This window comes from Mirounga leonina, unplaced genomic scaffold, assembly GCF_011800145.1.
Source record: "Mirounga leonina isolate KUSES-001 unplaced genomic scaffold, KU_Mleo_1.0 Mir_170, whole genome shotgun sequence".
Lineage (NCBI taxonomy): Eukaryota > Metazoa > Chordata > Mammalia > Carnivora > Phocidae > Mirounga > Mirounga leonina.
Window position 1 is genome coordinate 7,661,681 of NW_023270433.1, and position 16,157 is coordinate 7,677,837.

General features: G+C 52.3%; 1 protein-coding gene across 2 annotated transcripts in view; it reads left to right on the forward strand.

Annotated features, from left to right (window-relative positions):
• ENG (endoglin) overlaps positions 1–16,069 on the forward strand; it is a 34,064-nt gene extending 17,995 nt beyond the window's left edge. Inside the window, exons 3-15 of one of the 2 annotated variants that reach the window (XM_035015742.1) lie at positions 1,481–1,621; positions 4,087–4,249; positions 4,970–5,135; positions 5,399–5,525; positions 5,960–6,134; positions 6,339–6,481; positions 11,165–11,302; positions 11,530–11,568; positions 12,075–12,191; positions 12,490–12,741; positions 13,991–14,045; positions 15,056–15,157; positions 15,288–16,069. In XM_035015742.1, the coding sequence (XP_034871633.1) occupies positions 1,481–1,621; positions 4,087–4,249; positions 4,970–5,135; positions 5,399–5,525; positions 5,960–6,134; positions 6,339–6,481; positions 11,165–11,302; positions 11,530–11,568; positions 12,075–12,191; positions 12,490–12,741; positions 13,991–14,045; positions 15,056–15,157; positions 15,288–15,412 (1,743 nt within the window). In that variant the 3' untranslated portion in view covers positions 15,413–16,069. The remainder of the gene's footprint in view (positions 1–1,480; positions 1,622–4,086; positions 4,250–4,969; positions 5,136–5,398; positions 5,526–5,959; positions 6,135–6,338; positions 6,482–11,164; positions 11,303–11,529; positions 11,569–12,074; positions 12,192–12,489; positions 12,742–13,990; positions 14,046–15,055; positions 15,158–15,287) is intronic. The other variant, XM_035015743.1, reaches the window with a different exon arrangement.
• Positions 16,070–16,157: the final 88 nt, after the last annotated feature.

Genomic DNA, 16,157 nt, shown 5'->3' on the forward strand with positions numbered 1-16,157 from the left:
CTTTCTTTCTTTCTTTCTTTCTTTCTTTCTTTCTTTTTTCTTTCTCTTTCTTTCTTTCTTTCTTTCTTTCTTTCTTTCTATCTTTCTTTCTTTTCTTTTCTTTCTTTTCTTTCTTTCAAGATTTATTTATTTATTAGGGCTCCTGGGTGGCTTGGTTGGTTAGGCATCCTCTCTCTGTCTCTCAAATAAATAACTAAAATCTTTTTTAAAATTATTTATTTGAGAGAGAGCACAGCGGGAGGGTCAGAGGGAGAGGGAGAGAGAGACTCTCAAGCCAGACTCCATGCTGAGCACACAGGCCAACGCAGGGCTTGATGTCACAACCCTGAGATCGTGACCTGAGCGGGAACCAAGACTTGGACACTTAACCAACTGCACCACCCAGTCGCCCCTGAGGTTGTTCTTTCAATAGAGCTTTGCCTTGGGGATCGCTGTGTCCTTTTCCTTCTAGGGAATGAGGAGGTGTAGAAAAATGTTGGGGGGCCATATTGTCAGAGCAGAGGCCTGCCCGATCCACATCCTAGCTGTATGCGTACTTGCTGTGTGATTCTAGGCAAATGACTTCACCTCTCTGTGCCTCATTTTCTCATCTGTTAAGTGAGAATAAGGTTGTTGTGAGGATTAAATGAGTCAATATGTAAAGCACTCAGAAGAGTCCTGGCACATAGCAAGCACTATGCAAGGGTTAGGTTTTATTATTCCTGTGGATGTGGTTGTGGTGGTGGTTATGAAGGCGTTCTAAATGCACACACCATGATAAATTAACCCTTTTCATGTGGTAGGTATTTGTCAGGATGTAATGATTTCGAGTTCACAGTCTTATATCAAAATGATGGTATTATATCAACAAAAACATGGGCATTTTAGTACTTTAAACTAGGAAGGCAAACAGGAATGCAGGAAACTGGGATGGGGTTGATGCCTCGACACGTTGCCTAGGACCAGAGAAAGGGCACAGGGTACCATCCAAGTCACGCAGATGCTCACAGGCCTGGCATAGAGCAGGTGCGCCAGGGAACCGGCAAACTTTGATCTACTGTTGGATAAAGTTCCGGCTTCTTGCAGTTTTTTAAAATCTCTGAATTTGATGAAACCAATTGCCTTCATCCATTCAGCAAATATATAGATTTTAAAGATTTTATTTATTTATTTGACAGAGAGAGAGACAGCGAGAGAGGGAACACAAGCAGGGGGAGTGGGAGAGGGAGAAGCAGGCTTCCCGCGGAGCAGGGAGCCCGATGCGGGGCTCGATCCCAGGACCCTGGGATCATGACCTGAGCTGAAGGCAGATGCTTAACAACTGAGCATCTCCCGCCAGCCAGGCACAGTGCTGGGCACTGGGAGGCAGGGGCAGCCCAGTGCGGCAGGGAGAGAAGAGAGGAAGCTGCTGAGGAGTGAGTCTTTACTACCGATCCGGGTGGCACAGCCTGCGCAGGCCTGACTGGTCTGTGTGTGTGTGTTTCTCCTGTCCCCACCCTAGGAGGTGTCAGAGCTGGAGCTGACTATCCAGAAGTCCAAGCAAAATGACACTCGGCCCCGAGAGGTGCTTCTGGTGCTCAGTGCAAACAAGAACATGCTCCTGCAGTTACAGGCCCCAGGAATCCCACTCAACCTGGCCTTCGTGAGTGTGTTACCTCCAACCGTGGGCTGAGGCTCTGGCCATGGGAGGCCCCTGCTGTCTGTCTCTGTAGGCCAAGCTCTCCTGCCCCAGCAACGCTGCTTCTCTTTTTCATTCTGACATTATTCACCGTGACGTTATTCACCCTGCCTGGTGAATCCCATGGGGCCCTGCCTGAGAGAACCCAGGCAGCAGGGTCTGGGATGAAGAGTCCAAACCCAGATGTGGGAGTCAGGTTGATGGGCAACCCTGGCCAAGTCCAGTCCTCTTGCATAGCTGGTCTTCCCATCTGCCCAGTGGCAGAATTGGATCCAGTGACCTCCCATAAAGTAATCTTGTCACTGTCTTTGAAAAAGTTACAAGATATGTTTGAAAATATTTAAGTACAAAGGAAAAGGAAACCTAATGATGTATTAATCGTGGCTATGGCGGGGACATGGGAATAGGAGAGGCATTTATTTATTTGTGCTTTATACTTCGTTGAATTTGCAAGATTTGCTCTAATGAACACGGCCTACATTGGAGAAAAAATATTTTGCAAAAATTCCAGTTTTAAGTGTCAGGCACGTCCACCAGAGAGAGGTCAACGGGCTGGGACCCACAGCAAGGGGTGGGGGTCAGGGCTGGAGGAGGTGGGGTGGCCTGTGGGCACTGCCTCCCCCACTGGAAGGCCTTGGGAGGTGGTCCCCAGATGCAAGCAGCTGCTGTTTACAGCCAGAGAAAGTAGAGGGCAGGGGTGGGGGCGGACAGCAAAGCTAACAAGGGGGAGAGAAACACCAAGAAAAATAGAACTAGGAAGAGCCAGCTTGTTGTGGGAGGGACAGATAGGCACTCAGAGAGAGGAGGAGGAGAGCTGGGATCCAAAGACAGACCCAGATCCAGAGCTGCCTGGGAGACAGGCCCGGAGACAGAGAGAGGCTGGGGGTGGGGTGAGGAATCCAGGCTCGAAGCAGGCACAGCAGAGACGGACGGACAGGGCCAGGGAGCCATGAACTGGACCAGCTCCATGTGGAACTTCCCTCTGTTCCCAGTGGGGTAAATTGAGGCCCCGTGGGGAGCCAGGGCTTGCCAGGGCTCCTCCTCCCCCTAACTCTTCCCCCCCTCTTCCCCTTCCCGTTCCTGGGCCCTGCAGGCAGGGATCTGAGCCCCAGTGGGGCCCAGGGTGACACAGGGAATATGAAACGCAGGGCAGGAAGGTCGCGGCAGCTGCTGGCTCTGGTCTGGACCAGGCCTTCCTCCTCCTCAGAGCTAAGAATAGTCGGGCGATGGGGGTGGGGCACTGTCGGAGCTGCAGGGGGTGAGGAGGGGAGGTTACAGCTACCTGAAGGGGGGCGAGGACTCCACAAGAGGGGTCACAGTTGGGTTTGCAGCTTGGGCCTATGTCTGACCCAGCACCAGGTGACTGACAAAACGCCTCGCCTTTAATCCCTGTCACATCCCCATTTTACAGATGATGACCCTGGGAGTCAGACTGGGTAAAGGTCCCTAACCTCCTCCCGCTCTAAAACACTGCCCAGCCCTTCCATCGTGCGGTTTGAGTTCCTCACCCAGGCGCTCATCACTTTGCCCCCTTACTTAAATCCTGCTCCATTCTAGGTGGACCATTCTATGGTATCTTGTCTACTGCCACTGCCAGGCAGTCCCCCTTAGTATCTAGCCTGAAGCCCTTATACTGCTGTTGCTTCAGAGCAATGCCCCTGGCTTTGAAGATGGAATGCAGAGGAACTCTGAGTCTGGGGCCCCGGTAGAACACCTCTTCCAGGAAGTCTTCCCTGTTTCCTTCCACCACGGTCTCTCCTTGAGGCCCGGGCAGTAGAGGCGGTGAGGTGCTAGAGTCACCCACATTCCCATCCCTGTGCATCCAGAGGCCTGTCTTGTTCCCTTGCTTCTGTTAAATAACATCCTCTGTCTTCTGGTGTTTCAAGTGACTTGAGGCAGGACTAGTTTCTGGATGGCAAGATCCCCCCAGGGCAGGGACAATCCCCGTTAGGCTTTCATTCATTCATTCATTTATTCATCTGTTTCTCCCTCCCTCCCTTCTTCCCTCCCCTTGTGCAGGGAGCACCTGCTGTGTGCTAGGTGTGTGGGTAAAGCTGACGTGTCAGGAGAGTCAAGTATTTCCCAGTGCCTACTATGTGTCCGGCACCATGCGGGGATAGGCAGGGCAGACGCTGTGTCTCACAGACCCTAGCCACATGATGTCGCAAGTGTGGGTGGTATGAGTAAGACTGTGGAGGGGTGGGGAGGTGATGTTTGGACAGTTGGATGAATAAGGATGTGTCTCCGTCCAGCACCAGGTGTGGAAGGGCTCTGGGTTGACTTCAGATCTATCAACCTCAGCATTCTCAGCTCTGCCTCCTCCTCTCAGCCAACTGGCTGCCTCCCCAAATTACCTCCCAACCTCCTGAATGGGACAGAGGGGGCTCGGGCCCAGGAACAGCACCCTGAGCCCCCCTGTGTCTTCCTAGAACCCCAAACTGATCTTCCAAGGGCACCCAGGAGTCAATACCACACAGCTGCCACCCTTCACCACCCAGAAGCAGTTCCTCGACTGGGCAGAAACGAAGGGCCCCATTGCATCTATCGCTGAGCTGAACGACCCTCAAAGCATCCTCCTCCGTCTGGACCAAGGTCAGCTTCCCCCGCAGCTTCTCTGGGCTCAGGACTCAGCTCTGAAAAAATGTGAATTCTCCTGGCCCATTCTCAGATGTGGACACCAAGGCTCCAAAATGGGATGTGATTCGCCCCAGGTCACATATAACAAGTCCGTGCTCTATGGGGACAGTAATTTTTGGCCTAGAAAGCAGCACTTTTATTTATTGCGCACCTACTATGTGCTCAGTCCTATGCTAGGCATTTGGGGACTCTGTGCAGCCAGACCCAGATCCTGCCGTTCTGGAGCCAACACTGGTGAGGAGATGACAGTAAATATGTACACAGATGAATAATTCCATAATTCCATAACAGTTGAATAATTACAATTCCATATAGTAATTCCAGAGTAATTCCATAATTTCAAAAATTCCGCAATTTCCGGTCATGGTAAATGCCACAGGAAAGAGAAAAGTGAGGGGATGTGCTGGTGGTCGCAGGGTTGCACACCTAACACGTGCCATGGGTTCGTGCCTTTATTAACCCTGTGTCCACAGATGAGGAAACAGGCCAGGGGGCTTGCCCCCAGTCACATGGCAGTAAGTGGTGGAGGGGAGATTTCAATTCAGGTCCTCCCAGGCACCCCACTTCTTTGCTGCTCCACCCTGCCCACCTCCCCCTTTACTGTGGGTGAGGGTGGGCCTCTGTATTAGTGCCAGGCTTTTCAGGGAGGGAACTGAGGTGTGCTTGTCCCCACAGCCCCGAGGGTACCATCCTCCTGCAATCCGGAACCCCTCACGGACATGGGCCACACTCTCGAATGGAGCCCGCTCACTCGCGCCTCTGTCCGGGGCTGCCATTTGGAAGGTGTGCCTGGCCACAAGGAAGCGCACATCGTGAGGGTCCTGCCAGGCACCGAGGCTGGGTAAGGGTGCCCGCCCCCGCCCACATCAAGCCCCGCCCACATCAAGCCCCGCCCATCCCTGGCTAGGTAAGAGCGTCGTTGCCACCACCTTAGCTCTGGGGCCCGCCCCTGCTGGCCAAGCCCCGCCCACTTCCGCGCCCCTCCCGCCGGCCGACAGTGACCAGGTGAAAGCGCTCAGCTGCTGCCCAACCGACCCCAGGCCTAGTCCCCGCCCGACCCCACATTCCTGCCCCACGCTGACGCCGGGGTCTGTCTCCCCGCAGGCCCCGGACAGTGACCGTCAAGGTGGAGCTGCGTTGTGCTTCGGGGGATCCCGACGCTGTGCTTATCCTGCAAGGTCCATCCTACGTGTCCTGGCTCATCGACGCCAACCACAACATGCAGATCTGGGTGAGTCTTGCTCCGCGACCCAGACAGCCGGGCGCAGGCGTCGCCAAGGCTCTCCGGAGAGAAAACCCAAACTCCCGGCATCAGCACCCCAGCCCTGAGCCCTTACACACCCACCCCCTTGCTCTGTGCACTAGCTATTCTTCAAACCTTCACCCAGATGGTACCTCCTGCTCAAAGCCTTCCATCATCCCCTAGGAAGGCCCCTACCCCAGCCCACAGGGCCAGGGAAGATTCCTGGAGAAGCGAACCCCAAGCTGGTTTGAAGGACAAGCAGGAGTCGGTAGATGAGGGAGGTGGCCCAGGGGGAGGAAACAAGTAGGAGCAAAGGATAGAGTGGCACCGAGGCCTGGCATAACCCTGGCTGGCCCTGGTGGCGCCCCTGCCAGGCTGCACGCCCCCCTGACTGTGTCTGTGGCTTCCTCCTCTGTCATTAGACCACTGGTGAATACTCCTTCAAGATCTTTCCAGAGAAGAACATCCGTGGCTTCGTGCTCCCGGATACACCCCAAGGCCTGCTAGGGGAGGCCCGGAGACTCAACGCCAGCATGGTAGCGTCCTTTGTGGAGCTCCCTCTGGCCAGTGTCGTCTCACTGCAGGCCCACAGCTGCGGTGAGCACCCTCTTCCCTTTGCCCTCTCCTGGGATCAGTGACCTTGGGACCGCTGTGTGAGCAGGGTGCTGCGGCAGCCGGCGGGAACCCCATCTTCCCCGTCTGCAGGCGAGGACAGTGAAAGTCGCTAGTTAGGGAAGCCCTCGGTGCCCGGTGCCCAGGGAGCGCTCAGTGACTTGCCTGCCGGCCTCTGCTGCCCGGCAGGTGGTGGGCCGCAGACCTCTCCCCCACCCGTCCGGACCACCCCTCCCAAGGAGAGCTGCAACCAGGAGCTGCTCCTGTCCCTGATCCAGCCCAACTGCTCCAAAGATGTCATGACCGTGGTGCTCAAGAAAGATCTCATCTCGGTAAGGGAACCCCTGGGGACGTGGGTAGCTGGTCCTTCCTTTAGGCCAAGAGTCTTGGGGTCCTGACCCAGGCAGGGAGACAAATCCCATCCCTCTGCAAGCCTCAGGTTTTCCACTTGTGAAATGGGTTGGATAATGGTAATTGCCGTGCAGGAAGAATTAAATGAGGTCTGACACGTTAAGCCGGATGTGGTGCACAGTTAAGTGCTCAGCAAACAGGTACTAGTCATCCTTAATTAATCCTAAATGCAGGCTGAGCCCGGCGGGCACTCAACACGATATCTATACAGTGTGATCTCTGCCCGACTGAAGAACAAGGGTATTTACTATAAGAATAACACTGGATTTAATTTTTATTTTTTTAAAGATTTTATTTATGGGGTGCCTGGGTGGCTCAGTCATTAAGCGTCTGCCTTCGGCTCAGGTCATGATCCTGGGGTCCTGGGACGACCCCGCATCGGGTTCTCTGCTCAGCGGGAAGCCTGCTTCTCCCTCTCCCACTCCCCCTGCTTGTGTTTCCTCTCTTGCTGTCTCTGTCAAATAAAGAAAATCTTTTAAAGATTTTCTTTGACAGTCACCATATAATGGGCACTCTTCTGTGTCTCGCTTGTTATACTCAGTGTTACAGCTTTGAGGTTTAACTGTGGTGTTGTGTGTATTTATTCATTTTATAAATGAGCTACCATTCATTTATCCATTCTACTGTTGAGGAGCATTGCGGTTGTTTCCCATTTGAGGCGAGTAAGAATAAACAGCTATGTACCTTCCGGTACAAGTCTTAGGTTGACATAAACACTCATATGAATTAGGTACATGCCCAGAGGTGGAGCTGCTGGGTCGCTGGGCAGGCAGAGGTTTAGCCAAATAATTTCGGGAAGCAGACGGACCAACCAATCCCCAGTCCACTCGTCATGTAGGAAACGAGAGCAATTTTTTGAACTTTTTATTTGGAAATGATTTTAAGCTCACAGAAAAGTTGTAAGAATGAGACTAGTACAAACAGCCCACTTGTACACCCTTTGCTCAGATAAAATTATTTCATATCATGGGGAGATAGATATATCTATACACACAACCATTTGCATGCATATCGCAAGAATGTATAGATAGAAGCACATAACGTAGGATTATATATGTATGCGTGTTATATGTTATTCACACATGCATGGGTATGTATATATGCTTGTATATAACTTGTCCTGACTGATTTAAGCATAGACTTTATACCTCATGGTTCTTTATACATAAAGACTCCAGTGTGTATTTTCTAAGCACAGGGATATTCTCCTACATAACAACTGTACAGTTAGCAACTTTGGTGGAATTAATGTTGATTCAATAGTTTTATTTAATCTACCACTCACATTTTTTTTTAAGATTTATTTATTTGAGAGAGAGAGAGAGAGCACAAGCAGGACGGGTAGAGAGAGAGAGAATCGCAAGCAGACTCTACGCTGAGCATGGAGCCTGACACAGGGCTTGACCCCACGACCCTGAGATCATGACCTCAGCTGGAACCAAGAGTCACCCCCTCAACTGATTGCGCCATCCAGGCGCCCAACCACTCATTTCTTACTGTGTGTTTTTTTTTAAAGATTTTATTTACTTGACAGAGAGAGAGACAGCGAGAGAGGGAACACAAGCAGGGGCAGTGGGAGAGGGAGAAGCAGGCTTCCCGGGGAGCAGGGAGCTCAATGTGGGGCTCGATCCCAGGATCCCAGGACCATGACCTGAGCCGAAGGCAGATACTTAACGACTGAGCCACCCCCACCCACGTGCCCCAATGCTGGTTTTTTTTTTTTAATGTGAAAAATTAGAAAAGAAAATCTCAACCTTCCTGCCCAAAGACCGTGGCTACCAATATTTTAGTGTGTTTCTTTCTGGAATGTGTCCTCTGTGTATTTCTTATATGGTGTCATCATCTCCAATGCACTTGTCTCCTGCTATATTCACTTACTGTATTTTTAGAACTTTGACATATGTACTTAATGTCGCTTTAATCACAAATTATTTCATCATATTGGCATGCTATAATTAACTCCTCCCTTGTTAGACATTTAGGTTGCTTCCAATTGTGCGACACTATAAATACACAGAAAATATCACCAGGCATTCTTTATGTAGGATTGTTTTCTTAGGCTAGATTTCCACATTAGTGAGATTGCTGGGTCAGAATGCATGAATATTCTGTAAGTTTTGATACATGTTGCCAACCCACTTTCCAAAAGAGGATTCCAATTTTCACTGCCAATTTAGGAGAGCACTTTGATTTCTCTCTCCAGACTATTATCTTTGTTTAAAAAAAAAAAAAATCTTTGCTGGGACGCCTGACTGGCTCAGTGGGTGGAGCATGCGACTCTTGATTTTGGGATCATGAGTTCAAGCCCCACGTTGGGCGGCAGAGTGTGCTTAAAAAATAAAAATTAAAAAAAAGTAATAGAATTTTAAAAATTAGACTGTTGAATCTCAGATCTGTACCTCTGAAACAAATAATGCAATATATGTTAAGAAAAAAAAAAAAAAGATAGCAGGAGGGGAAGAATGAAGGGGGGGAAATCGGAGGGGGAGACGAACCATGAGAGATGATGGACTCTGAAAAACAAACTGAGGGTTCTAGAGGGGAGGAGGGTGGGAGGATGGGTTAGCCTGGTGGTGGGTATTGAGGAGGGCACGTTCTGCATGGAGCACTGGGTGTTATGCACAGACAATGAATCATGGAACACTTCATCTAAAACTAATGATGTAATGTATGGGGATTAACATAAGAATAAAAAATTTTTTTAAAAAATTTTAAAAATTAAAAAAACCTTTGCCAACATGAGAGGTGGGACATGGTGTTCCATTCTTGTTTCAATTTATAATTCTTTGATTAGTAGTGAGTGTGGGCATGACTCCATGTGACTTATAATAACCTAAGGCTCTTTATCAACATAGCTCAGTATTTTTCTTGATTTTTATAAGCATTTTACATAAAGAAAAAAAGTTGGGACCCTTCGTCCACCATTCTAATTTGAAATAATTTATCTTTACTATAATTCTAAAGTTTGGCTACAGTGATTTTTGTGTTTAGGGACATTTATTTTTATCTTTTTGTGAGTAAAGTGATAGAAGTTTATTAAGTGAAGATACAGAAAAAGCTCTCAAGAGTGAGAGGAGTCCTGATAGGGTTGCCCTTGTTTAGGGACATTTTAAAACATTGGGCCATCCTAGGTGCCCATCTTCCCCTGTGTGATTTCTCCTGGCCTGAGGCAGGAAATCTCAGCCAGAGCCTTGACAAATCACCCATGACCTCAGGGATCTTTAGAATGACACTTAAATCTACAGTTAAGTGCACATGGACGTTTTTGGGGGCTGTGGGGGTACAGGGGCGATATGAAGTATCACCTGTCTGCTACCCATCTCTTCTACCCTCTACCTCCATCTGGCCTGGCAGGTGCCAGTAAGTGGAGACCATGCAGGGTCAGCACTAGCCGGCATGGCTGCTGCCCAGTCCAAATTAAAACAAAACAAAAAAAACCCTGCCATTTTCTCTGAGTACAGCATCCGTATAGAAGAAAATACAAAGAAAAGGGTCTGAACAGAATCACCCTGACATGGAACATTCTGCCCTCTCACTGACTTAAGAAATGGGGTCAGTGTGCAGAATTTGGATCCCAGGGTATGTGTCACTGGGGCTTCACCTAGAGTCATTTTTATTTGGTGGGCTGTTCTCTCCTCAGGTGTTATCTACCTGAGGAGGAGCGCAGTCAGGGTGGCATTCTGGAGATGTGAGTTAGCTGGATTCAAGTGGGAACTCCAACAGCGCACTCAACTCAAAGACGCCAAGATTCTTTGATCCTAAGAGCGTGACTGAAAAATTCTAAGATTGATTCTACTAGGACAGGAGACGACAAACTGTGGCCCTTTGCGTGTTTTTGTAAATAAGTTTTATTAGCACACAGCCACACCCAGTCACTTACATATGTTCTATAGCTGCTTTCAGGCTCTGATGGCAAAGTTGGGTTAATTACAACAGAGACCACATAACCCACAAAAGCTAACAGATTCACCATCCAGCCCTTTATTGGAAAAATTTGCCAACTCTGGATCTAAGAGTCTAGGGTTTTCGTTTTTGTTTTTTTAGTTTATTTGAGAGAGAGGAAGAGAGTGGGGTGAGGGGCAGAGGGAGAAGTAGACTCCTTGCTGAGCAGGGAGCCCAATGCAGGGCTCCAACCCGGGACTCCAGGATTGTGACCTGCGCCAAAGGCAGACACCCAACCGACTGAGCCACCCAGGCACCCCAGAGTCTAGGGTTCTGAGACTGGATTATGCTGGTGGGATCTCCATGCCCATGGGGCTGTGGGCAATGATTATATGTAGAACTCAAATGAATGTTTTTAATACATCTGCATTTATTCTAATTACACGTATTAGGAGAAAAGTAGCAAATCAAGCTCATGATGTCACAGATATTATTGCTTAGGACAAGGCTAAGTACAACAGTGAGTGTAGTTCAGGAAAAGTATTATCTTAAATGGTGTAGTCTGATAAGATCTAACAAAAATTAAGAGGGGAGGAGAGGAATGGCTGTGATTTGGGAGCCCTGAGTTCCGTCAGTCCTTGGTGCTGGGGTGTGAGGGACAGGCTCCAGAAAGCCCCCCACACACCTCCTGACACTGCCCCTCCACTCCAACCCTGGCCCAGACTCTGAGGTGCACCATCACAAGCCTGACCTTCTCGGACCCCAGCTGCCAGGCTGAGGACAGAGACGACCAGTTTGTCTTGCGCAGCACCTACTCCAACTGTGGCATGAAAGTGACAGAAAATGTGGTCAGGAATGAGGTAAGAAAAAGGGCGGGCAGGAAAGGTATCGGCCAGCTTAGCTGGTGCCTCCTTGACCTTCCAGGCCAGTGGGCCTTTGGGAGAGGGGGGTGTGGTGCTCAGTAGGAAGACAAGCCTATTAGCCATTGGTTGCCTCAGTCCCCGCATCCATAAAATGGGTGTGTTGGGTGGGATACCCTCTGGGGTACTTCCTGGCTCTGACCTGTTCCTTGGCTCTTTTTCTGCAGGTGGTGGTCAACCTCTTGTCAAGCTCATCACCGCAGTGGGTGAGATGGATGGTTACCATGCTAACCCATCTGGTTCAGGGTCCTGGTGCCCCTTCCTGGCCTGGGAGGGGAGCAGGCCTCAGGAAACTCAGGCCCCGATCCCGGCAAGCCATGTTATCTTCAGGGTGCCTCAGCCTCCCCTTTTGTACAAGGGGAGCAGCACTGTTTTGGGTTCCATTCTCAGCCTCTCAAGCCAGAAAGTTCTAGTACATACTGGCTGTGTGGCCTTGTACAAATCAGTTAAGCTTTCTGGACCCAAAGGCTGTATCTGTAAACAGGGGCCTAAAAAAGGATCTCTGCCGTGGGGGTGCTTATGAGCAGTCACTGATAGGACACATGGGAAAGCATTCACCCAGGCCTGGCACAGAGCAAGTTCTTGATAGATTAGCTTTGTTTTAAAGGAGGGCCAGGCAGCAACTGGGGACCATGGCTTGCGCTCCCACCCCACCCCTTACCTTTCTAGCTGGATGCCTCCCAGACTGACCACGCCCCCGTATCTCCCACAGAAGAAGGTGCACTGCATCAACATGGAGAGCCTCTCCTTCCAGCTGGGCCTGTACCTCAGCCCGCACTTCCTCCAGGTCTCCCACACCATTGAGCTGGGGCAACAGGGCTTTGTGCAGGTACGGGACTTGACCTCCAGGCCCGCCCACTCTTGGGATTCTCAGCCTTTCACTGCACCATTAGTAGAGGGGAGGTGTGCACCGGACCCCCCAGAGGAGGGAGCCGGCGGGGTACATGGCGGAGGGGAGAGACAGCAGAGAGACACTGGGTGGAATGTCCCCTCCTAGAGTTTGCTCTAGGCGGGCCCAGGGCTGTCCTTCCACCGCCAGGGTGGAGCCTCAGAATGAATCTAGCGTATTTCACGAGGGCAGCACTGAGTAACTGACCATGCGCCGTCACTCTTACCTGCCCATGTAGGTGAGCATGTCCCCATCGATCCCGGAGCTCATGCTCCAGCTGGACAGCTGCCACCTGGATTTGGGGCCTGACGCGGACACCGTGGAACTCATCCAGAGCCAGACCGCCAAGGGCAGCTGCGTAAGCCTGCTGTCCCCAGGCCCTGGTGGGGACGTGCGCTTCAGCTTCCTCCTCCGTGGCTACATGGTGCCCACACCCACGACTGGCACCCTCAGCTGCACCATAGCCCTGCGTTCAAGGAGTTTGTCCCCGGTGAGTGGGGCCCCAGCTTCAAGGGTGGCTTCGGGTCTAGGGTTTCCAGGAAGGGATGCGACAGCCCATGATGTGGGACCAGCTGGTAAGGGGCAAAACCAGACTGGTGTGTGGTTTCTGGTTACCAAGGCTACTCCTTCTGCCACCCTACAGCCTTCTGATGGCTTTGCTGTGTATTGGACATTAGTAGGATTTGCAGCTGTGTCCATCCATCCTTCCTTCCACTATCCATCCTTCCTTATCAATCCTCCCATCCATCCTTCATCCCTTTTTTCTTCCATCCTTCATCCTTTCCTTTTCTTCCATCCATCCTTCCACTATCTATCCATCCTTCCAACCACTTATACTTCCACCATCTATCCCTCCATCCACTCATCCTTTGCAGTCATCCTCTCACCCATCCTTCCATCTATCCATCCATCCATCCTTATCCCATCCCCCTACCATCTGTCCTTTTCTTCCATCTATCCTTCCATTCATCCCCCTCCATCCATCCTGCCTTCTACCATCCCACCCAGTCATCTATCCACAGTCCCTCTTTCCCACCCAGTCATCCATTCATAGTCCTTCCACCATCCCTGTCAGCCAGCCAGCCTCCTACCATCCCACCCAGTCATCCCTTGATCCGTCCACCCACGAATCCATGCACTCACCCATCTTTCCATGTGGTATAGTCACCAATGTCATTGCATTAAACAGGAGATCTCAGCAAAGAGGGTTAAGATAAAGGACACAAAGTTCTGATTTTTCTCCTTCACCATCCAGTGGGGATCCCTGTCCTCAGGCACACAGCCTTGGACACACACATCCCCAGGTCCCGGCACACACAAGGGTCTCCAGGATTAGAAACTTTCCTGGTTGTATGAAGCTAGGCAAGCCTTTGGGGCCACTCCTGAGTGGGTCTTCCCCTCTCAGTGAGCATGGGCCTCTGGGCTAACCTGACTCATCTCTCCCAGGTGTTCACAAGGGTCACAGATGCAGCGCAGAGTGCCCTTACAACCCTCATGGGATTCGGGAGCCTCCCAGGGAACATCCTCGTAGCAGCCAAGGGTTGTCCACCCAACACCCTCCCTCAGCATGGATCTCCCAGGACTTGCCCAAAGGCTCACAGCTAGAAAGTGGTGGGATAGGATCCAAAGCCAAGGCCCCAGGGCGGGTTGTGACAGGCCATGGTCACAGAGCCAGGAAATAAGCCCAGTCACTGCCTCCTGCAGGCTGTGCTATCCACCACTCTCTTTTCCTCCCCCAGGACGCCCACAGGACTATCTCCACGCGTCTGAACATCGTCAGCCCTGGCCTGCCTGGTGAGTCTCTCTAGGGTTCCAGTGGCTGAGGCCAGTGTGGGACCTGATGGGTGGCCCAGAGGGGTGCAGCACAGACACATGCAGGGAGGACCCCAGAAAGAGCATCCCTGGGAGCAGGGGCAGAAAGGCGCCCAGCAGCATAGTGTAGGATGCATGCTATTATCTTCTAGATAGAAAGCCTTTGCTCTTGACTACCCCATGGACCAGATCCCAGGCATTCAGGTTTTCTGAATCCCCAGAATTGCTAGCTGACCTTGCTTAGGGTGGGGGTAGAGGTCCTGGAATCAAATAAGGCAGAAGGCATGCTGGAGCCGGGCTGGCCTCACCTTCTTGAGGCCCCCAGTGTGGAGGATGCTCCTTCAGCCCAGCACCCTCCAGCCTCCTTTTTTATTCCCTGTGGGCCCAGGCCCCCACCAGGCAGAAAAGGTCACTGATACTGGGGGTAGAGGTCGGGGGCACCTGCTTCCTTGCCACCGTACCTGGGCTAGGATAGAGCCCTGACCCCAGCCCATGACCAAGAGAACAGGGCCAATTACCCCATTGCATCAATGGGAACTCCGTGTCCAAGGGGAAGCCCATAGTCACCCAGGAGTGTGGATGGAATGAGGCCTGGGAAAACCCAAGAGCAGAGCTGAAGAGCCCTCAGAAGTACTCCGGCCCATTCCTACCATAGTAGGAATTCCTACCTACCCACTGCCAGGCCCCACTTACTTTTAGCTCAGATTATACCATCCATTCTCCCTAAAAGTGCATCTCCATCAGCCTTGGAAGGCAGAGGCATGGCCCAAAGGCCTGGCTGGGTGGATGGTCAGAACAGCCATGGCTCAGTGCCAGGCATGGGTGTGATGAATCCATCTGCCAGATGAGAAGATTGAGACCCAGAGAAGTCAGGGTCAGTGGCCGAGCTGGGACTGACGCCCAAACCTGTGCCCCTGGCCAGCACAACACAGTAGGGGACTAGGGAGGGGGCCAGAGCACTGACTGCAGCCATCCTTCCCTTGCGTGCACAGACAAAGGCCTCGTCCTGCCCGCTGTGCTGGGCATCACCTTCGGCGCCTTCCTCATTGGGGCCCTGCTCACTGCCGCGCTCTGGTACATCTACTCGCACACGCGTGAGTATCCCAGGCCCCCACCATGAATGCTCAGGGTCCCTCTGCCACCATCACCAGGGGGGAGCCCGGGGGAGCCTCTGGGGGAGTGGGGAGCCCCGGCCGGGGCCCTGACCTCCGCCCCTGCCCCCAGGTCCCCCCGGCAAGCGGGAGCCCGTGGTGGTGGTGGCTGCCCCGGCCTCCTCAGAGACCAGTAGCACCAACCACAGCATTGGGAGCACCCAGAGCACCCCCTGCTCCACCAGCAGCGTGGCGTAGCACCCGGCCCGGAGACCTCCAGGCCCCCCAGCCAGCGCTCGCCCAGCAGCCACCAGCTGGGAACCACTGGCCATGAACTTATCCCGGGACCCCAAGCCCTCCACTCGACCAAGGATGGACCATGCCCTCTGCACCCACCCCTCCTGCCTCCCTCTCAGAGGTCTGCTGCCAGCGGGGGCACCAGCTCGGAACACCTTGGGGGTCCCCCCACCCCACCGAACCTTCAAACCCAGTGGGCCCGGACTACGGCTGCCCAGGACCACGGAGAGAGAGACCACTGCCCTATAAGTCCACACTGTTGTAGAAACCGAATCCCTGTAGTTTTCACCTGGATCCAGCACCTGGTGACCTGGGCTGGGTGGGAGAGAAGAACTCAAAACAGACTCACCCAGGCCTCCTGCACGGAAACAGAAGAGGGCCAGCCCAGAGCCACCTGGACCTGCTCCCAGCGGCCTCCACACCTGGCCTGGCACCACTCTGGCAAGGGAAACAGAAGCCTAGGGGTGCCCAGCCTGGGAAGTGGGGACCCTAGCTCCTCCCGCAACTGTCACATGGAGGACCCCCCCCCCCAGGAGGCAGGCATCTGATGGGAAGTGGCCCTACTGTCTGGCCTGGACCCACCCTATATACTCACCACCAATAAATTAGACCATGAAATCCGTGCTGGGCTGGGCAGGGACAAAGGGCGGGAAGCCTAAAATGGGTGGGGAGGTGACAGCTCTGGGATCAAATCCTGAATCTGCCA